Genomic DNA, 23,679 nt, shown 5'->3' on the forward strand with positions numbered 1-23,679 from the left:
TTTATGTGGGGCTTCCCCCCCACCCCTTAATATTCTTATATAGTTAACCTGATCTATTAGGGTTTCAGCTAAATATTTATGAAGCGTCATAATTTAGACAGTGATACCATTATAAAAATGGCTTGTGAGGATTCCCTTAATTCAAAATATTAATGAATTTAATTAATTTCTGGAAGATGACAGCTGAAAACCGAAAGGGTCGAGTACGACTACTCTGGGCACATTCTGGCACTCAGTAAATTCACTTTGCTTGATTGTGATCATTAGAGGGTGCCTTGAGAAGAAGTGCCCTGTATAGTTTTTCCAGTCCACATAAAGGCACACTTGTGAAGCAGAGAAGGATCAACTAGGGTTGAAGGGAAGTATAACTTACTAAGTGATAAAAAATAACACCTTGGTCAGCCTGAGAGGGTATGTGGAAGACAGAAAGGGCAGGCCCCGCCTCTGATACATGGGCTAGTGTTAGGAGCTGATTGTCCTCGATGCTGCTTTAGTTCTCTTTGATTTCAGCAGTCTTATTCTCCCCAAGGAAAAGTCGCCTTGAATGATTCCTCAATGCCAAATGCTCAATTTTTTCCAGATAATGGGTGAAATATACAAGGGCAGTGAAAACAATTGTTTGAAAATGTCTTTGAGAGAGAGTTTTTTAGACAATCTCTAACTGGTTTACTAAATACAAGTATTTCTAGCTTTTATTTTTACTTTTAGTTTTTTTATTGTATATATTTAAGGAGTACAACTTGATGTTTTGATATATTTATATGCAGTGAAATGGTTATTTTGTCAAGGAAATTAATATCTTCATCATTTCACAGAGTTACCCTTGAAATACAAGTAATTCTAATGGCATCCTTAAGAATCGTATAAGTAGAGTCATTCCAGATGGGCAACAAGTGTTAACTATGAAGGCATACATCATTGATAGTCTTTTCTGTCCCCTCCCTCTCTTTGAACTACTTGTTTGTTAGAAATCCCTCTAGAAATATATGTACTTCTTTAGAACAATGTTAAAACTATAATTGGATACAGTAGGCATGCTCTAACACATTTTTAGAGTTAAAACACGGCTTATGGTATATTCCATTTACTCTTAATGGCAACTTTTAGAACAATTGAACTCATTTAGGAATCATTTAGGAAAAAAGGAAATACTAAGCATTTGTCTTTTGCAATCTTCACAGAACTAATGAGATGATAGCAGAGGTCAGTACGCAACTTACTGTGGAGAAAGAGCAGACCAGATCCAGATCTCTATTCACTGCTTATACTACAAGGCCAGTCCTAGAGTCACCTTGCATTGGAAATCTTAATGACAGTGAAGGTCTCAACAGAAAACATATTCCAAGAAAAAAGAGATCTGCTCTTAAGAGCGTGGAGAGCTACTTGTTGAAGGTTAGCTATGTTTTTTCCTTTGGCGTTCAGATTTCTGATATAATTCTTATATGTTATTTGGTAAAATACTCAGTTACTTAATTGGCTTGTGTATGGTAAGTAAAAGTAATAATTACCTGTGTTAATAAAGAGAGGAGACAGAAATTTTAGTTATTTTTAAGTCTCTGGAGCTCTCATTCATAAGAGATTACTCCTTTGTTAACTTTATTCAATAAATGTAACCAAACTGACATATTTTAAATTTCTTTAAAAACTGCATTTAAGTTAGATTTTAACCAAAGGTTTACTTTGATGTGCTTTGTCTTACTAATTGATTTTAGTTTGTCTGGGGTTCACTTTTAAAGGGTATAGTGTGCCTGGGGTCACTTTTAAAGTTTTTCTGTATCATCTCAGGTTTTCTGCCCCTCATCATATGTTAATGATTGGTGTCCAAACACTAACCACCCATGGATGTTTATTATTTAAAAGGACCCAAGGTGAATACTTTTATATGTTATATAAACCTGCAACACTTGATTAATCTGTTCTTTAAGTTAAAAGTTTTGTGATTTTCTTACATGAGTACATCTGTAATTGCTATTGCACTTAATAGTGTTTTAATCCCAATTTTAGTAAAATGTGTCTATTGCTATGCAATAGTACAGTGGTTTTGAAATAGTTAAATCAAATAAATATTTGTATTTTTAAAGTAAAGCTCACATAAGTTATGTCTCTCTACCTGGCCATAACTTGAGTAATTGATGACTAAGACGGCAATGATATCTAGAGTCCTTCAATAGCAAATGTGACCAAACAGAATCAGTTCTATTCTTAATACCCCAAATTCCATGTAAAGCTGCACATGGACATCTCCCCTGGACATGTAACAGGAACCTTTTAGTTCAACCATGTGGTTTCACTCAGAATAAGAGTCTATTTCTGGCGATTTCAAAATGGATCCAAGAATGACGAGCTGTATCAACTATAGAGTTGGTAAGGAAGAAAAAAACAAAACGTAGTTCAACTATGCTTGACCCAGATTAAGGTATTTGTCTAACATTTGTCCATTTTTCAACTGAGGGAAAATTACAAAAGCTGGGCACAGTGGCACACACCTGTAGTCCCAGCTGCTCCTGAGGCTGAGGCAGGAAGATCACTTGAACTCAGTTCAAGGCTGCAGTGCACAATGATTATTCCAGTGAGTAGCTACTGCAGCATTCCAGTCTGGGCAACATAGCAAGATTCTGTCTCTTAAAAAAATTACAAAATCCATAAAACATTTGTTTGAACAAAAATAAATAGTTTTCTTTGTGTATATTGTTGTTTTTAAAATTTTCAATCGATGCACATTGGCTTATAGTTTTGATGTTTTTATGATCTCCTTAGCACACAGAAAAGTAGCACAGGCCCACGTGGAATGAACCTCAACCTTGTTGTGTTTACCTGGCTATTTCGTGTCCTAACAAATCATAGAAGAGCAAATCTAAGGTTTCTTAGATAGCATTGTGGCCAAATAGCTTAAAAGGGAATGCATTAAATGATTGTTTTAATACATAGATTACAAGAGCCCAGCTAGCTGATATTTTTAATCATATTGTTCGCTTAGGTTTTATTTTTCTGAAAAAAATGAGATCATCAGCGTCCAAATGCCTCAGTCACGAAATTGTACCACTGGGTACTAATGGGAAATGAATGTTAAATACGTCTGTAAATGGTTAAGCAAGATGCAGATATAATGTTCTCATTAGTACTATGAACCCCCAAAATTTGAGACAAGTCTCAATTAATTTAGAAAGTTTATTTTGCCAAGGTTGAGGACACACACCTGTGACACAGCCTCAGGAAGTCCTGATGACATGTGTCCAAGGTGGTTGGAGCACAGCTTGGTTTTATACATTTTAGAGAGACATGAGACATCAATCAATATATTTAAGAAGTACATTGGTTCACTCTGGAAAGGCAGGACAACTTGAAGCAAAGGGAGGAAGACTGGAAGCGGGGAGGGGGCTTCCAGGTCACAGACAGGTGAGAGACAAACAGTTGCACTCTTTTGAGTTTCTGATTAGCCTTTCCAAAGGAGACAGTCAGATCTGCATTTATCTTAGTGAGCAGAAAGGTAACTTTGAATAGAATGGGAGGCAGGTTTGCCCTAAGCAGTTTCCAGCCTGAGTTTTCCTTTTAGCTTAGTGATTTTGGAGGCCCGAGATATTTTCCTTTCACAATACTCACCAGAGAAACAAGGTAATGTATCATTTTACAAGATGGTGCTGAGAGAGTATAAAAAGCAGATATAGGCCGGGCACTGTGGCTCAAACCTATAATCCCAGCACTTTGGGAGGCCGAGGTGGGTGGATCACCTGAGGTCAGGAGTTGGAGACTAACCTCCAACATGGTGAAACCCCGTCTCTAATAAAAATACAAAAATTAGCTGGGCATGGTGGTGTGTGCCTGCAGTCCCAGTTACTTGGGAGGCTGAGGCAGGAGAATCGCTTGAACCTGGGAGGCAAAGGTTGCAGTGAGCTGAGATTGCGCTGCTGCACTCCAACCTGGGCGACAGAGCAAAGACTCCATCTCATGGGTGGGGGAAAAAAATAAATAAAATAAATAAAAGCAGATGTGATGCAAGGGAAGATTTTTGAGGAACTTTTTTTTTTAATTTCTGTTTTGTGGGGAAGGGGGTGTTCATTTTTTAGTATTTCTAGATAAGTAGAAAATTTGTTTGTTTTAAAGTTAATGTTAATGTAGTAGTTCCAAGGTATACCTAGTTTCCTTGTGGGGCATTTTTTGCCCAATCATGTTAGATTTACTAAAAGAGATTTAAAAGCATGATTATATCAAGATATGAGTGCCGGGTGCGGAGGCTCACACCTGTAATCCCAGCACTTTGGGAGGCCGAGGCAAGTGGGTCACTTGAGGTCAGGAATTTGAGACCAGCCTGGAAAACATGGTGAAACCCTGTCTCTGCTAAAAATACAAAAATTAGCCTGGCGTGGTGGCGGGCGCCTATAATCCTAGCTACCCGGGAGGCTGAGGCAGGAGAATAGCTTGAACCCACGAGGCAGAGGTTGCAGTGAGCCGAGATTGTGCCACTGCACTGCAGCCCAGGTGACAGAGCAAGACTCCATCTCAAAAAAAAAAAAAAGAAAAGATACAAAGGCATGTCTCCATAATCACACCTTGGAAGAGTTCTTATATAGCTGTTGTCTACAGAATTTTTAGAGTTAGAAAGAAGGTGCCTTCTAGAGTTGCTAGGAACTTAAGTATTTCCTATGGGAAAACATCAGCTAATACAAGGAGGAGGTGGTAACATACCATCTAAACTGAGATTTACAAAAAAAGGTGGGGGGTGGGGTGGGTTTCTGGGTGGGGCATTACAAAACAGGATATTTAGAAATTTTTAACTACAGTTTTCAAAAGCAAAATGTTAAAAATAGCACTAATATTGGATCTATTTGTACATCTCCTTTATTTGCAAGATTTTAACACTTTGGACTATTCCTACTGTGAAGTGCTATCGTACACAGCATTTTCTCTAACCTCAAGAAAAATGGTTATAATTTTGTATGAAATCACACACCAGAGAAATAATATATTATAACTGGTTGTTGAAACAAGTTTTCTCTACATTCATGACATTTAGCATTTATTGCATCTCTCACCCCATTATATGAAGTCTAGAGTCTGACTGTTCCCAGACCAAACTGAGAGTCGGGCTGCTATTTATCATGGTCCAGTAATGAGATGCAGATGAATTGGGAAGAGAGGTTTTATTTTCTGCAACCGGTTACAGGGTTACAAGGAAGGCCTGGAAATTATTACCACACCAATACAAAATTACAAAGTTTTCCAGAGCTTATATACCTTCTAAGCTATATATCTACATGTAAGTGTGCATTCGTCTGTAGACATAAGTGATTAACTTCTTTTAATCTATCACTAAGATCTAAGTCCTGAAGACCTTCCTCTGGAGCTTCAGTAAATTTATTTAATCTAAATGGGTCCAGGTGCTGGGGCGATTACCCTTATCTTGTCTCCTGCTAAATCATGGAGGTTTGGGAGTTCCATTAGACCCCCAATAAACTTATTTGTGGAGGCCTGGGGAGTTTCTTCAGATCCCCCAAAAAACTTGTTTAATACCAAACCGGTCCTATTAAGAATTCCTTCATTATTTTGTCATACTTTAAGGCCCAGGAAAGGCCTAGGCAAGACTCTTGGTGGGCTTTTGTTACATTCCAGCCTGTATAAGGGCACTGGCTCTTTCAGCTTTTAATATTTAACTTAACTACTCAGTCAGTGCCAAAGCAGTTGTTATGGAGGCCTGCGTTAGTGAGACCTGGCCTGCCACATGGCCTTGCCACTTAACACCATTGTAGTAATAATAGATTGCTATGCCTATGTTTTACTAATTTTTACTTACAGTTTTCACATTCTAGATTAACCCTGGGATCCTTTGTCCTATATATCAGAAGTACTTTTTATAGTTTTATTGGCTCCTTATTTTCCAGCCTGTAATCTCAAGTATAATTTAGCAGTAGCCTGTCAATAAGTTATTGCTGAAGAGTGAACTTTGTATTTATTGGACTTTGCCATTGGTACTGATTTCACTATATTTCTTTAAAAAAATTTTCTAACTCCTCCCCTCTTTAAAGTGGAGGTAGTTGTGAAGAATGTATGGTAAGATTAGAAAAGTCAAGGAAGAAGAAACTATTTCTATAAGTATTATACAGTCATCTTTCTTGTTCAGGCTGTGGTGGATAGGCAGCAAATGGTGCTCCTCATTCCCTTCTGAGTTCAGAACACAGGAGTCAGATAGATGGACATCAACACACTAGCTCTATTACAGACTCATGATAACTAATGGGAGAATGTGGCTCAGATGTGCAGCCACAGTATTTTATCCCAGATTAGGCACTAACCCACAGAGTTTTAAGTGGAGAAAACAAAGGCTTGACACCCATCGCAGGTGCATGCTGCTTACTGCAGGAATGACAGCAGACCTGAACTCATGTCACTGTGGGCAGACACATCTTTTGAAAGAGACCCTGAGCCAAGCAAGCACACTGTGTGCTTTGCCCAAATTCACCCATTAGGTAGATCTGATATCCTCTCAAGAGGAAGCTATAGGTAGAGAGAGTCTAAGTCCTCACTTGAAACCTGAGGCCAGGAAAATGAAGGTTCTCCTATCATTTATGGCTGAATTTAAGTGATAATGGAAATTAATCCCATGTCTTTGTATGTACAAATTAATGATGAGAAGTTGGACAGCGTATGCTAGATGGTAGAGAAATCTGTTTTGTGTTTTCAGTTTTTCTATAAATAACTCACAACATGGATAATTGACTTGATTGATTTTCCTAAACCACATCTTATTTGGAGGAGAATGAATAGTTCTTTTAAGGAACAGTTTTCTTAATTTCTGCTTGCTTGGTTCAACTAAAGATTTTCTCCTTCAAGTTTTCTGTTCTGCGGTTTGAAAAATGTGTTCTTTATAAATTGAGTGTCTTGACTGGTACTAGCCAGAAGTTATGATATTAATTGTTCTTTAAATTTGATTCATAACTTACAATTTGGAGAGCTACTATTTTTTGTCTCATGCTTAAACATTATAGAGCATCATGAGAGTTTATAGATGCATTTTCTCTTTTTTGTTGTTGTTTTTGAGACAGAGTCTCACTCTGTCTCCCAGGCTGGAGTGCAGTGGCGCGATCTCTGCTCACTGCAACCTCTGCCTGCCGGGTTCAAGCGATTCTCCTGCCTCAGCCTCCTGAGTAGCTGGGACTACAGGTGCACACCACCACGCCTGGCTAATTTTTATATTTTTAGTAGAGACGGGGTTTCACCATATTGTCCAGGCTGGTCTTGAACTCCTAACCTTGTATTCCACCCACTTCGGCCTCCCAAAGTGCTGAGATTACAGGCGTGAGCCACCACACCCGGACTCTCTGAGTTTTTATTTCATTTTATTATTATTATTATGATTTTTTGATGTGGAGTCTCACTCTGTCACCCAGGCTGGAGTGCAGTGGCACGATCTTGGCTCACTGCAAGCTCCGCCTCCTGGGTTCACGCCATTCTCCTGCCTGAGCCTCCTGAGTAGCTGGGACTACAGGCGCCTGCCACCATGCCCGGCTAATTTTGTGTATTTTTAGTAGAGACGGGGTTTCATTGTGTTAGCCGGGATGGTCTTGATCTCCTGACCTTGTGATCCGCCCGCCTCGGCCTCCCAAAGTGCTGGGATTACAGGTGTGAGCCACCGTGCCCAGCCTGAGTTATTTTTAAAAATCTGTATTTCTTTTCTGAATATGAAGGAAGCTGCTGGCATAGAATAACTCCAGGCTCAGTGAAAGATCTGAAGCCCACTCCTACCTTGTAACTAATTGGTTTTGTGACCTCAGGCAAGCTGCAGTCTCTCTGAGCCTGTTTTGTTTCTTATGTAAAATTAAGGACTTTGACTAAATCAGTGACATTCATACGTTTAAGTAAAGCTCTTTTTTTTTTTTTTTAAGAATGGAACTTTTTAAAATTGCATAAAACCACATTATAGAAAACAGAAGTAGTGCCGCCTGACTAAAGGAAGGATCAGTGCTCTGAAGCTGTGACTTTCTTATCCCTTAATCCATCTGCATCCTCTGTGGAACCTTAGATTTCTGTGGGACATAGCTTGAAAAGGATCATTTCTTGAATTATTACTTTTATAAGGCCTGGATGGTAATGCTGTTGTCATGTTACTTACTCTATAAAGCCTATCTATAATGTTTTTGTCACAGAAATGTTATGGAAAGGAGTCTCAAAATATTGGTAAACCTGTTAGTAAAACAAAAAAATTGACTTGACACCTAAAATTTGTAAAGGCATTAGATATCATTATCTTTATCACCATAAACTATCTCAGACCCTGTTCTAGGCATTTAGTGAGAGAATACCTATTCTAAAAAAAATTTAAATAAGAGCACTCTAGATAGGGACACTGGCAATAAGTTAGAAATATACCCACACCTTTCATAATTAAGTAGATAACTATAACTTGTCAGATGCTTAAAAATGGGTACTAATTTCTGAAAAGAAATCAAAGTTGCAGTTAAAGAACTATATTGTTTTCCTAGTTTTTAATTCTAGACACTCATGAATCAAAGAAACTAAGATTGAAAACTGGCTGTAACCTATATTTATCCTTGTTTTCATGTAAATTTTCTGAAATCTTTGTGTCCGTGTGAATAAAGAAATGTTAATCATAATAGCATAATATTTTTAATCTTTTGCCAGTGGAACTTTCACATGGCATCACAACAATACTGCTTTCTTCAAGTATGTATTAAAGATTCTGTGCTGAATTAATAGCAAAGAACATACTTTGAGATTATTACTTTCTAAAAGTAGAGAATGGAGAGTTCATTTTAAGGAACTATTCATTAAAGTGAAAAACTGATTAGACCTTGATAGAGGGCAGAGTTTTGATAAGAATGGGGAAGTAATGCATTCATTGCAAAATATGACTTGAATTGTTTAACCTCTGTACTAATAAGGGAAAACATCACACTTTTGAAATGACGTAGATCCAACAGACCAATATTAATTGTACTTTTGTAAGATTAATCTAAACAGCATAACACATATATGTTCTCCATTATCTAAACTTAAAATAGGTAGGAATTTATATGATTTTTTTAAATTTAAGCAATCTTCAAGTTAGGTCTAGTCTGTAAAAGTATTATTTAAAGGCCACATTTTGTAATTAATGCTCCTTACTATGATAATGTCTCTTCTTAAATGTTATAAATAATATTTGACTTATTTCAGATGCAGCAGAAGTTGCAAAATGATCTAACTACAGAAGTAGCAGGTATGTTACCAAAATTTATGAATTAAATTTAGATTAAGTAATATGTATCTGAAATAAACTGCAGACAACATCCCTTTCCATTCTTGGGCTAGTAGATACTACATTAAATATTCTTTCATATATATCTAATGAAAGATGTGAAAACTTGAACAAGTATAATGAAGAGCATACTTATGCCTCATGAATTCATCACGTTCCATAGCTTGAAAAAAATAGCTCAAGAAGTCTGGCTCTACTCTTCACTTCTGCCATCCCTATGGAATTGTCAGCCAGCACACAGAAACGGTTCTCAGAAAACAGAGGCATCATCAGCTTCTCAGGGTTATGGTAGTGATTTTTAAGGCCAAAACATCCCAGTCTCATCTAGTAACCTATTCAAGCAGTTACAGTTTATAAGCAGTCGCTTGAGAGGTAACACTTTAAATCTCCAGTCATTTACAGTGTCATTGGTTTACTTTTGCCCTCAGGAAAAGTTCCAAATTCCTTAACATGTAATATAAACACCCACGTTCATTTGGTTCTTGTCAAGTTACTCAGGCTTCTCTCTCACCGCTTACTGTACTCTGCCCCTTTGCTCTAGGATCCAGCCAAACTGGACTGCACAGAATTCCACAGTGCTCGTCCTTCTCCTCCAGCTCTTTGCACTTGCTTCTTTACTCTATCTGCCAACCTTTTTTTCTCATCCTTCAGGTATCCACTAAGCATGCCTCCACCAAAAAGCCTACGATATCGAGACAAAACTGGGATAGGTGTCCCTCTTGCATTCCAATAGTGCCCTGTTTTATACCTGTCAGGGTATCTATGACTTGGTATGGAAATTGCCTATTTGTCTGCTTTTTCAGGTTATAGCATATGATTGCTGAGGGGTGGACTGTATCATCTTCATCTTGTAACTCCAGGGCATAGTCTAGTACCTTAGCATGTGGTTGTTGAATAAATGAATGAAGAATGAGAAAACCAGAAGCTGTGATACACAACCACAATGATCATTAATTTAGTGTGCAACTATGGGCGATTCTTATCTAATAATAAGTTAGCATTGTAGTCATACATACTTTTCATTCTTGTTAACACTGAAAAAGCTCTCAACTCTTTTTTACTGACTTGCACTTAGTTAACTATGAAATATATAGAATATAATTATTTGGCCAGGCATGTTGGCTCACATTTGTAGTCCCAGCACTTTGGGAGCCTGAGGCAGGCAGATCACTGGAGCCCAGGAGTTTGAGAGCAGCCTGTGCCAACATGACAAAACCCTGCCCCTATAAAAAATACAAAAACTTGCCAGGCACAGTGGCTCATGCCTGCAGTTCCAAGTACTTGGGGCTGAGGCAGGAGAATTGCTTAAGCCTGGGAGGATGAGACTGCAGTGACTTGTGATCACACCACGGCACTCCAGCATAGGTGAAAGAGTGAGACCCTATCTTAAAATAATAATAATAATAATAATAATAATAATAATAATATAATTCTTGCTTTTTGTTTTCAGCTGCTGCTAAATATGAACCTGGATCCTATATAGCTTCTCCTCTAGGATTTACACACAAGGAAAATCTGAATCAAGATCCAGTTTTGGAAGTAACAAAAGAATATGTACAGATTTTAAGAAGAAAATACATATTCTGAAAGATAAGGCAATTTTATTTCTGGGCTATTCACATGATATTTTGTTTCCCATTAAGTATATGATGTGAACATTTTTACTAAAGGGAAATATTCTATATTATACATGTCTGATGAAAATTTATATAGTATTTTAAATAATGTTTCTTGGCCTCTTCAGCTAACTTTTAAGTGGATTTTGCAAATGAAAACCAGTATTATTGAGTTTTACATACTCGAACTGCCCAAATGTTAGCTGTTTAAACAACCAAATAATCAAGTTGCCATTAATAATTTAGTGGAGTCAATTGATGGCTTGTTTGTATTTTATAATTTTATCTTTAATATATAGTGATAGATTTAAGTTTAGATAGACATCATTTTGGTATACTGGTACTGTGGTCATTGTCAAAGTTTGGATGTATTACAATTGTTATAGTGCAATCAAACTTAGATAATTTTAATTTTAAGCACTGATTTATTTAGATCTTTCCTTGTGGAAAAATAAGGTTTGTCTAAGGCTTTTTGCTTTTTTATTTATTGTTTCATGTCTTTATTAGATTAACTTTTGGGAAACAGTCTTAAAATTGGAGAAAATTTCCACATTTTAGGAAAAACAACTTTCCCCCTGTGGACCATTTGAGAGTAAATTGCTGACATTATGCCATCACATCTGATATGTGGGTATTCCCACAAGTCAGGACATTTTATATAACTACTTTATAATCAGAAAGTTAACATCAATACATTTGAAATTCATTTAATTCTCAGTTTCTTTTCAAGTTTTCTTAATTGTCTATAATGTTCTTTGTAGCAGAAGGATCCCATTCAGGTCCATGAATTTCATTTAGTTGTCATGACTCTTTCAGTCTGGAACAGTTCCTCAGTTTTTCTTTGACCTTTATGACCTTAAATCTTTTGAAGAGTAAAGTCCAATAATACAGAATGTCCCTCCATTGGATTTCTCTGAATTTTTTTTATGATAAGATTTAGATGATAATGTTTTTGGCAAGAGTATCACAGAAGTTATCCCATGATCTTCTTACTGCATTCTATCAGGTGACCGGCAATTATTATTATTTTTTATTTTCATCTTTTAAGTTCAGGGGTACATGTGCAGGATGTGCAGGTTTGTTACATAGGTAAATATGTGCCATGGTGGTTTGCTGCACAGATCATCCCATCACCTAGGTATTAATAATAGCCCAGCATCCATTGGCTATTCTTCATGATGCTCTCCCTTCTCTCACCCGCCAGCATCCCACATGCCCCTGTGTGTGTTGTTCCCCGCCATGTGTCCATGTGTTCTCATTATTCAACTCCCACTTGTAAGTGAGAGCATGCAGTATTTCATTTTCTATTTCTGCGTTGGTTTGCTGAGGATAATGTTCTGCAGCTCCATCCATGTCCCTGCAAAGGACATGTCTCATTCCTTTTCATGGCTGCATAGTATTCCATGGTATATATGTACCACATTTTCTTTATCCAGTTTATCATTGATGGGCTTTTAGGTTGATTCTTTGTCTTTGCTATTGTGAATAGTGCTGCAGTGAACATACGTGTGCATGTATCTTTATACTAGAATTAGTTATATTCCTTTGGGTATATACCAAGTAATGGGATTGCTGGGTTAAATGGTATTTCAGGTTCTAGATCTTTGAGGAATCACCACACTGTCTTCCACACTGGTTGAACTAATTTACACTCCTATCAACAGTGTAAAAGCATTCCTGTTTCTCCATAATCTTGCCAGCATCTTTTTATTTTTTTGAATTATAGCCATTCTGACTGTTGTGAGATGGTGTCTCATTGTGGCTTTGATTTGCATTTCTCTGATGATCAGTGATGTTGAGGTTTTTTTGTTTGTTGGCTGCATGTATGCCTTCTTTTGAAAAGTGTCTGTTTGTGTCCTTTGACCACTTTCTAATGGGGTTGAGTTTTTTTTCTTGTAAATTTGTTTAAGTTCCTTGTAGATGCTGGATATTAGACCTTTGTCAGATGGATAGAGTGCAAAAATTTTCTGCCATTCTGTGGGTTGTCTGTTTACTCTGTTGATAGGTTCTTAATGCTGTGCAGAAGCTCTTCAGTTTAATTAGATCCCATTTGTCAATTTTGGCTTTTGTTGCAATTGCTTTTGGCACCTTCGTCATGAAATCTTTGCCCTTGCCTGTGTCCTGAATGGTGTTGCCTAGGTTTTCTTCCAGGATTTTTATAGTTTTGGGTTGTAGATTTAAGTCTTTAATCCATCTTGAGTTAACTTTTGTATATGGGTTAAGGAAGGGGTCCAGTTTCAATTTGCCAGTTTCAACTGGCATATGGCTAGCCAGTTCTCCCAGCACCATTTATTAAATAGGGAATCTTTTCCCTATTGCTTCCTTTTGTCAGGTTTGTCAAAGATCACATGGTTGTAGGTGTGTGGTCTGATTTCTGGGTTCTCTATTCTGTTCCATTGGTCTATGTGTCGGTTCTTGTATCAGCACCATGCTGTTTTGGTTACTGTAGTCTTGTAGTATAGTTTGAAGCTGGGTAGCATGATGCCTCTAGCTTTGCTCTTCTTGCTTAGGATTGTCTTGGCTATTTGGGCTCTTTTTTGGTTCCATGTGAATTTTAAAATAGCTTTTTCTAGGTCTGTAAAGAATGTCAGTAGTAGTTTAATGGGCCTAGCATTTAATTTACAGATTGCCTTGGGTAGTGTGGTCATTTTCACGATATTGATCCTTCCTGTCTGTGAGCATATGTTTTTCCGTTTGTTTGAGTCATCTCTGATTTCTTTGAATAATGGTTTATAGTTATCCTTGAAAAGGTCCTTCACTTTTCTTGTTAGCTGTATTCCTAGGTATTACTCTTCTTGTGGCAGTTGTGAATGGGAGTTAATTCATGATTTTTCTCTCGGCTTGCCTGTTGTTGGTGTATAGGAATGCTAGTGACTTTTGCACATTGATTTTGTATCCTGAGACTTTGTTGAAGTTGCTTATCAGCTTAAGAAGTTTTTGAGCTGAGATGATGGAGTTTTCTAGATATAGGATCATATCATCTGCAAACAAAGATAGTTTGACTTCCTGTCTTCCTATTTGAATAGCTTTTCTTTCTTTCTCTTGCCTGATTGCCTTGGTGAGAATTTCTGATACTGTGTTGAATAGGAGTGGTGAGAGAGGGCATCTTTGTCTTGTGTCATTTTTCAAGGGGAATGCTTCCAGGTTTTCAGGTATTCAGGCAACAAATAGCCTTACGAATAGAATAGTACCTCACATCTCAATGCTAATATTGAACGTAAATGGCCTAAATGCTCCACTTAAAAGATATAGAATGGCAGAATGGGTAAGAATTCACCAACCAAGTTGCTGCTGTCTTCGGGAGACTCACCTAACACATAAGGACTCACATAAACTTAAGGCAAAGGGTTGGAAAAAGACACTTCGTCTAAATGGACACATCAAAAGTGAACAGGAGTAGCTGTTCTTATATCAGACAAAACAGACTTTAAGACAACAGCAGTTTTAAAAAGACAAAGAGAGACATTATATAATGATAAAAGGACTAGTTCAACAGGAAAATATCACAGTCCTAAATATATATGCATCTAATACTGGAGATCCCAAATTTATAAAACAATTACTACTAGATGTAAGAAATGAGGTAGTTGGCAACACAATAATAGTGGGGGATGTTAATACTCCACTGGCAGCACTAGACAGATCACCAAGACAGAAAGTCGACAAAGAAACAATGGACTTAAACTATACCCTAGAACAAATGGACTTAACAGATACTTACAGAACATTCTACCCAACAAGCATAGAATATACATTGTATACATCAGAACACGGAACATTCTCCAAAATAGACCATATGATAGGGCACAAAACAAGTCTCAGTAAATTTAAGAAAATCAGAATTATATCAAGTATTCTCTCAGACCACAGTGGAATAAAATTGGAAATTAATTCCAAAAGGAACACTCAAAAGCATGCAAATACATGGTAATTAAATAACCTACTCCTGAATGATTGTTGGGTCAACAATGATATCAAGAGGGAAATTTAAAAATTCTTTGAACTGAACGATAATAGTGACACAACCTATCAAAAACTCTGGGATACAGCAAAAGTGGAGCTAAGAAGAAAATTCATAGCATTAAATGCCTACATCAAATAGTCTGAAAGAGCACAAGTAAACAAGGTCACACCTCACAGAATTGGAGAAACTAGAACAGTCCAAATCCAAACCCAGCAGAAGACAAGAAATAACAAAATCAGAACAAAACTAAATGAAATTTAAACAAAAAAATACAACAGATAAATGAAACAAAAAGCTGGTTCTTTGAAAAGATAAATAAAATTGATAAACATTAGCAAGATTAATCAAGAAAAGAAGAGAGAAGATCCAAATAAGCTCTATTAGAAATGAAATGGGAGATATTACCACGATACCACAGAAATACAAAGATTATTCAAGACTACTGTGAACATCTTCACATCCATAAACTAGAAAACCTACAGGAGATCGATAAATTCCTGGAAATATACAACCCTCCTGGATTAAATTAGGAAGATATAGAAACTCTGAACAGACCAATCACAAGCAGCAAGATTGAAAATGGTAATTTAAAAAATGCCAACAACAAAAAAGTCCAGGACCAGATGGATTCACACCTGAATTCTATCAGACATTCAAAGAATTGGTACCTATCCTATTGACACTATTTCACAGGATAGAGAAACAGAAATCTTCCCTAAATCATTCGATGAAACCAAAATCACCATGATATGGTTTGGCTCTGTGTCCCCACCCAATTCTCATCGTTTAGCTCCCATAATTCCCACATGTTGTGAGAAGGACCCAGTAGGAGATGATTGAATTATGAGGGCGGGTCTTTTCCATGCTGTTCTCATGACAGTGAATGAGTGTCACAAGATCTGATGGTTTTAAAAACAGGACTTTCTCTACACAAGCTCTTTCTTTTTGCCTGCTGCCATCCACATAGGATGTGACTTGCTCTTCCTTGACTCCACCATGACTTTGAGGCCTCCCCAGATATGTGGAACTGTAAGTCAAATAAACCTCTTTCTTTTGTAAATTGCCGAGTCTCAGGTATGTCTTTATCAGCAGTGTGAAAATGGACTAATACACACCCTAATACCAAAACAGACTAATAGACACCCTAATACCAAAAGCAAGGAAGGACATAATGAGAAAAGAAAGCTACAGACCAACATCCCTGATGAACAGAGATGCAGTAATCCTCAAAAAAATACTAGCTAGCTGAATCTAACAACATATCAAAAAGGTAATCCATCATGATCAAGTGGGTTTCATACCAGGGATGCAGGGATGGTTTAACATCTGCAAGTCAATAAATGCGATACACTACATAAACAGAATTAAAAAACAAAAGTCACATGATCATCTCAATAGATGCAGAAAAAGCACTTGAGAAAATCCAGCATCCCTATTTTATTAAGACCCTCAGCAAAATCAGCATAGAAGGGACATACATTAAGGTAATAAAAGCCATCTATGACAAACCCACAGCCAGCATTATACCGAACAGGGAAAAGTTGAAAGCATTCCTCCTGAAAACTGGAAGAAGACAAGATTGCCCACTTTCTCCACTTCTATTCAACATGGTATTGGAAGTTCTAGCCAGAGCAATCAGACAAGAGAAAGAAATCAAGGGCATCCAAAGTGGTAACGAAGAAGTCTGCCTATTGCTGTTTCCCAATGATATGATTGTATACCTAGAAAACCCTAAAGACTCATCCAAAAAGCTTCTAGAACTGGTAAATGAATTCAGCAAAGTTTCAGGATACAAAGTTACACACAAGTATACACAAATCTGTAGCTGTGCTATACACCTTCAGCGACCAAGCGAAGAATCAAATCAATAACTCAACCCTTTTTACAATAGCTACAAATAATAATAATAATAATAATAATAATAATAAAATACTTAGGAATATTCCTAACCAAGGAGGTGAAAGATTTCTGCGTGGAAAACTACAAAACACTACTGAAAGAAATCACAGATGACACAAACAAATGGCAGCACATCCCATGCTCATGGATGGGTAGAATCAATATTGTGAAAATGACCATACTGCCAAAAGCAATCTACAAATTTAAATCCAATTCCCATCAAAATACTACCATCATTCTTTACAAAATGATGAAAAATAATCCCAAAATTCATATGGAACCAAAAAAGAGCCTACATAGCCAAAGGAAGACTAAGCAAAAAGAATAAATCTGGTGGCATCACATTACCTAACTTCAAACTATTCTGTAACGCCATAGTCACTAAAACAGCATGATACTAGTATAAAAATAGGCACATAGACCAATGGAACAGAATAGAGAATCCAAAATTAAAGCCAAATACTTACAGCCAGCTGATCTTCAACAAAGTGAGGAAAGGATACCCTGTTCAACAAATAGTGCTGGGATAATTGGCTAGCCATATTTAGGAGAATGAAACTGGATCCTTATCTCTCACCTTATACAAAAATCAACTCAAGATGGATCAAGAACTTAAGACCTGAAGCCTTAAAAATTCTAGAAGATAACATTGGAAAAACCCTTCTAGACATTGGCTTAGGCAAAGACTTCATGACCAAGAAGCTCAAAACAAATGCAACAAAAACAAAAGATAAATAGATGGGACTTAACTAAACTAAAAAGCTTTTGCACAGCAAAAGAAATAATGGGTAGAGTTAACAGACAACACACAGAGTGGGAGAAAATCTTCACAACCTACACATCCAACAAAGGACTAATATTCAGAATCTACAAAGAACTCAAATCAGTAAGAAAAAAGCCAATCCCATAAAAAAGTGGGCTAAGGACACGAATAGACAATTCTCAAAAGAAAATATACACATGGCCAACAAGCATATGGAAAAATGCTCAACATCACTAATGATCAAGGAAATGCAAATCAAAACCACAAAGTGCTATCACCTCATTCCTGTAAGAATGGCAATATTAAAAAAATTTAAAAATAATAGATGTTGGCATGGATGTGGTGGAAAGGGAACATTTTTATAGTGTTGATACTAATGTAAACTAGTACAACCACTATGGAAAACGGTGGGGAGATTGCTTAAAGAACTAAAAGTAGATCTACCATTTGATCCAGCAACCCCATTCCTCAGTATCTACCCAGAGGAAAAGAAGTCATTATACAAAAAAGATACTTGTACACACATGTTTATAGCAGCAACATTCATAATTGTGAAAATATGGAACCAGCCCAAATGCCCATCAATCAATGAGTGGATAAAGAAAATGTGATATGTACACACACACCACATGGAATACTACTCAGCCATAAAAAGGAGCAACCTGGATGGAACTGGAGACCATTCTTCTAATTGCAGCAACCTGGATGGAATTGGAGACCATTCTTCTAAGTGAAGTAGCACAAGAATGGAAAACCAAACGTCATATGTTCTCATATGTGGGAACTAAGCTATGAGAATGTAAAGGCATAAGAATGATACGGTGGACTTTGGGGACTCAGGGGAAAGGGTGGGAAGGGAGTGAGAAATAAAAGACTACACATTGGGTACAGTGTACACTGCTCAGGTGAGGGATGCACCAAAATCTCAAAAATCACCACTAAAGAACTTATTTATATAACCAAACATCACCTGTTCCTTAAAAACCTATTGAAATAAAAAGTAAATTTAAAAAAACCTCATGGATTCATTTATTTTTTTGAAGGTTTTTTTGTGTCTCTATTTCAGTTCAGCTCTGATCTTGGTTATTTCTTGTCTTCTGCTAGCTTGGGAGTTTGTTACCTCTTGGTTCTCTAGTCCTTTTAGTTGTAATATTAGGTTGTTAACTTGAGATCTTTCTATCTTTTTGATGTGGGCATTTAGTGCTATACATTTTCCTCTTAACACTGCTTTAGCTGAGTCCTGGAGATTCTGTTATGTTGTCTGTTTGTTCTAATTAGTTTTAAAGCACTTCTTGATCTCTGCCATAATTTTATTATTTACCCCAAAGTCATTCAGGAGCAGATTGTTCAATTTCCATATAGTTGTGTGCTTTTAAGTGAATTTCTTAATCTTGAGCTCTAATTTGATTGTGCTGTGGTCTGAGAGACTCTTTGTTATGATTTCAGTTATTTTTCATTTGCTGAGGAGTGTTTTTCTTCCTAATTTATGATTAGTTTTAGAGTAAGTGTCATGTGGCTATGAGAAGAATGTATATTCACTTGTTTTTTGTTGGAGAGTTCTGTAGATATCTATCATGTCTGCTTGATCCATAGCTGAGTTCAGGTCCTGAATATCTTTGTTAATTTTCTGTCTCCATGATGTGTCTAATATTGTCATTGTGGTGTTAAAGTCTCCCACTATTATTGTGTGGGAGTCTAAGTCTCTTTGAAGGTCTCCAATAACTTGCTTTATGAACCTGGGTGCTCTTGTATTGGGTGCATATATATTTAGAATAGTTAGCTCTTCTGGTTGAATTGAACCCTTTACCAACAGGTAGTGCTCTTCTTTGTCTGTTTTGATCTTTGTTCATTTAAAGTCTGTTTTGTTAGAAACTAGGATTGCAAGCTCTGTTTTTTTCTGCTTTCTGTTTGCTTGGTAAATTTTCCTCCATCCCTTTATTTTTAGCCTATGTGTTTCTTTGTGTGTGAGATGGGTCTCTTGAATACAGCATACTGATGGGTCTTGGTTCTTTATCTAGCTTGCCATTCTGTGTCTTTCATTGGAGCCTTTAACACATTGATATTTAAGGTTAGTAGTATTATATGTGGATTTGATTTCATCATCATGATGCTAGCTGGTTATTTTGCTAACTTGTTTATGTGGTTGCTTCATAGTGTCACTGTTCTTTGTACTTTAGTGTGTTTTCTGGTGCCTGGTAATGGTTTTTCCTTTTCATATTTACTGCTTCCTTCAGGAGCTCTTGCAAGACAGGTCTGGTAGTAATAAGTTCCCTCAGCATTTGCTTGTCTGAAAAGCGTCTTATTTATCCTTTGCTTATGAAGCTTAGTTTGGCCAGATGTGAAATTCTGGGTTGGAAATTCTTTTCTTTAAGAATGTTGAATATTGGTTCCCAGTATCTTCTGACTTGTAGGGTTTCCACTGAGAGGTCGGCTGTTCATCTGATGGGGTTCCCTTTGTAGGTGACCTGGCCTTTCTGTCTGACTGCCCTTAACATTTTTTCTTTCATTTAGATTTTGGAGAATCTGATGATTATGTGTCTCGGGGATGATCTCCTCATGGAGTATCTCACTGGAGTTCTCTGGATTTCTTGAATTTGAATGTTGGCCTGTCTTGCTAGAACTAACTTGGGGAAGTTAGTTCTCTTGGATCCTCTGCTGAAGTATGTTTTCCAACTTGGTACCATTCTCCTTGTCTTTTTCAGGTACCCCAAATTCGTTCTCTTTATATAATCCCATTTTTTTTGATGGTGTCATTCATTTCTTTTCATTCTTTTATCTCTATTCTTGTCTGCCTGTCTTATTTCAGAAAGATCATCTTCAAGCTCTGAGATTCTTTTCTTGGCCTATTCTGCTGTTATAATTGTGATTTCATTGTGAAGTTCTTGTAGTGTGTTTTTCAGCTCTAACAGGTGAGTTATGTTTTTCTCTAGACTGGCTATTTTGGCTGTCTGCTCCTGTATTGTTTTATCATGATTCTTAGTTTCTTTGCATTGGGTTACAAGATGCTCCTTTAGGTCATTGAAGTTCACTGTTATTCACATTCTGAAGCCTACTCTGTCATTTCAGCCATCTCAGGCTCAACCCAGTTCTGAGCCCTTGCTGGAGAGGTGTTGCAGGGATACTCTGGCTTTTTGAGTCCTCAGGATTTTGGGGTTATTTCTCATCTCTGTGGGTCTATCTTAACCTTTGACCTTGAGGATGGGGTTTTTGTGGCTTTTTAAATTGTTATTGTTGTTGTTTCCTGCTTGTTTTTCTTTTAACGGTCTGGGCACTCTTCTGCAGGGCTGCTGCAGTTTGCTGGGGGTTCACACTATACCCTGGTTGCCTCAATTTTTCCCATAGCTGGAGGTATCACCAGCGAAGTCTGTGAAAGAGCAAAGATGGCTGCCTGCCACTTCCTCTGGAAGCTCCAGCCCAGCAGGGTACTGACCTATTGCTGGCTCGAAAGTGCCTGTAGGAGGTGGCTGGAGACCCCAGTTGGGAGGTCTCCCGCAGTCAGGAGAAATGGGATAAGGGACCTGCTTAAAGAATGATTTTGGCTACTTTTTGGTAGACCAGCTGTGCTGTGTTGGGGATCCCTTCAGCTCCCATTCAGTTTGGGCTGTCCAAAGGCCCACAGGCTGAACTGGCTGAGAAGCTTGAAAGGCCTAGGTGGCAGCCTGCCCCGCTCCTCAGGCACTCCATCCCAGGAAGAAATTAGAGCTCTGTTAGCCCCATAGAACATGAGTGACCTACAATTTTGATTTGCCCTCTTACTGGTGATGTTGGCATTGATCACAAAGAGTGGTGTCTGCTAGCTTTCTCCTCTGTAATGTTACTTTTTCACCTTGTAATTAATTAGTATTAATATTTTGTGGGGAGGTAATTTGAGACTATGTAGATATCTCTGTTCTTCATCAAACTCAATTTATTCATTTACTTGATTTGATATTTACTTGTGGTTTATTTCATTTAATAGGTTATAATTTGACAATTTTTTTAGAAATGTTTTATTTTGACAATTTTAGACTTATAGAAAAATAGTAAGAAAACTACAAAACATTCTTGGATACTGTTCCCCAAATGTGAACATTTTACTGTATTTGCTTTATCCTTTCTCCCCCTTTTCGTCTTCTCTTTCTAGATAAATATAAATGTAGGTGCATAATATAGACTTTTTCTGAATGGTTTATAAGTTGCAGGTATGATGCCTCTTTATTTCTAAATAATTTTATGTGTGTCTCCTAAAAACAAGGCATTATCTTACATAATTATAGTATAACTATCAAAATCAGGAAATTAAAAATGGTTTACTATTAATATCTCATCCATAAACCTTATTTTACTTTTTTCAGTTGTCTCAATAATATTTTTTATAGCCAAATAATTTAAGATGGGTGATTTTACAATCCATGATGTTGACTTTCATAATCCATGATGTTGAGAGTTTTCAGCGTTTTTACGTTGATTCTTTCTCACCTCTGTGGGCCTATCTACCTTTGATCTTTGAGGTTGCTGACTTTTGGAGGAGGTCGATCTGTGTCAAATTATTCTGTCTTTTTAGTCTCTTTTAGTCCAGGATGATTCCTGAGTCTTTCCTTGATTTTCATGGCATTTATGTGTTTGAAGAGTATGGGTCAGTTTTTTGTGGATTTTCTCTCAGTTTGGGTTCATAGGATGTTTCTTCATGATTCAGTTCAGATTATACCATTCAGGCAGGAAGGTCACACAAGTGAGGCTGAGTTCTTCCCAATGCAGCATATCTGGAGGCATATGCTGTTACTTGGCTCCATTACTGGCCAGTGTTGACTTTGGTTGAGAATCTGCCAGGTCTGTCCATGATAAAGTGACTATCTACCCTTTGTATTTCACCAGTGTCTTATGTGAACATAGTTTGAGGCTCTGTAAATATCTGGTTACTCTCAATATCTCACCCATTAGATTTAGCATTTCATTGATGATTTTTGTTGGGTCAGTTATTTTTTTTTTTTGCAGTGTCCCCTGGGAAGTTCATCTCTTCATTTATTTGTTTTTATTCTCTTAGATTCTATGTTGATTTCCACCTAATGTTTAAATTTCGCAGATGTAGATGTATTGATTTCTCTTTTTTTTTTTAACTTTCTTTTTTTTTTAATTTGTTTATTTTTATTATTATTATACTTTAGGTTTTATGGTACATGTGCGCAATGTGCAGGTTAGTTACATATGTATACATGTGACATGCTGGTGCGCTGCGCCCACTAACTCGTCATCTAGCATTAGGTATATCTCCCAATGCTATCCCTCCCTACTCCCCCCACCCCACAACAGTCCCCAAAGTGTGATGTTCCCCTTCATGTGTCCATGTGTTCTCATTGTTCAATTCCCACCTATGAGTGAGAATATGCGGTGTTTGGTTTTTTGTTCTTGTGATAGTTTACTGAGAATGATGACTTCCAGTTTCATCCATGTCCCTACAAAGGACATGAACTCATCATTTTTTATGGCTGCATAGTATTCCATGGTGTATATGTGCCACATTTTCTTAATCCAGTCTATCATTGTTGGACATTTGGCTTGGTTCCAAGTCTTTGCTATTGTGAATAATGCCGCAATAAACATACGTGTGCATGTGTCTTTATAGCAGCATGATTTATAGTCCTTTGGGTATATACCCAGTAATGGGATGGCTGGGTCAAATGGAATTTCTAGTTCTAGATCCCTGAGGAATCGCCACACTGACTTCCACAAGGGTTGAACTAGTTTACAGTCCCACCAACAGTGTAAAAGTGTTCCTATTTCTCCACATCCTCTCCAGCACCTGTTGTTTCCTGACTTTTTAATGATCGCCATTCTAACTGGTGTGAGATGGTATCTCATTGTGGTTTTGATTTGCATTTCTCTGATGGCCAGTGATGATGAGCATTTTTTCATGTGTTTTTTGGCTGCATAAATGTCTTCTTTTGAGAAGTGTCTGTTCATGTCCTTCGCCCACTTTTTGATGGGGTGGTTTGTTTTTTTCTTGTAAATTTGTTTGAGTTCATTGTAGATTCTGGATATTAGCCCTTTGTCAGATGAGTAGGTTGCGAAAATTTTCTCCCATTTTGTAGGTTGCCTGTTCACTCTGATGGTAGTTTCCTTTGCTGTGCAGAAGCTCTTTAGTTTAATTAGATCCCATTTGTCAATTTTGGCTTCTGTTGCCATTGCTTTTGGTGTTTTAGACATGAAG

General features: G+C 37.2%; 1 protein-coding gene across 2 annotated transcripts in view; it reads left to right on the forward strand.

Annotated features, from left to right (window-relative positions):
• The window catches only part of CCDC144A (coiled-coil domain containing 144A), a 95,120-nt gene extending 76,711 nt beyond the window's left edge, over positions 1 to 18,409 (forward strand). For both annotated transcript variants that reach the window (XM_054536236.2, XM_054536237.2), the window contains exons 16-18: positions 1,182 to 1,392; positions 9,169 to 9,211; positions 10,701 to 18,409. In XM_054536236.2, the coding sequence (XP_054392211.2) occupies positions 1,182 to 1,392; positions 9,169 to 9,211; positions 10,701 to 10,837 (391 nt within the window). In that variant the 3' untranslated portion in view covers positions 10,838 to 18,409. The remainder of the gene's footprint in view (positions 1 to 1,181; positions 1,393 to 9,168; positions 9,212 to 10,700) is intronic.
• The last annotated feature ends 5,270 nt before the right edge of the window (positions 18,410 to 23,679 follow it).

Source organism: Pongo abelii, chromosome 19 (genome assembly GCF_028885655.2).
Source record: "Pongo abelii isolate AG06213 chromosome 19, NHGRI_mPonAbe1-v2.0_pri, whole genome shotgun sequence".
NCBI classification, from domain to species: domain Eukaryota; kingdom Metazoa; phylum Chordata; class Mammalia; order Primates; family Hominidae; genus Pongo; species Pongo abelii.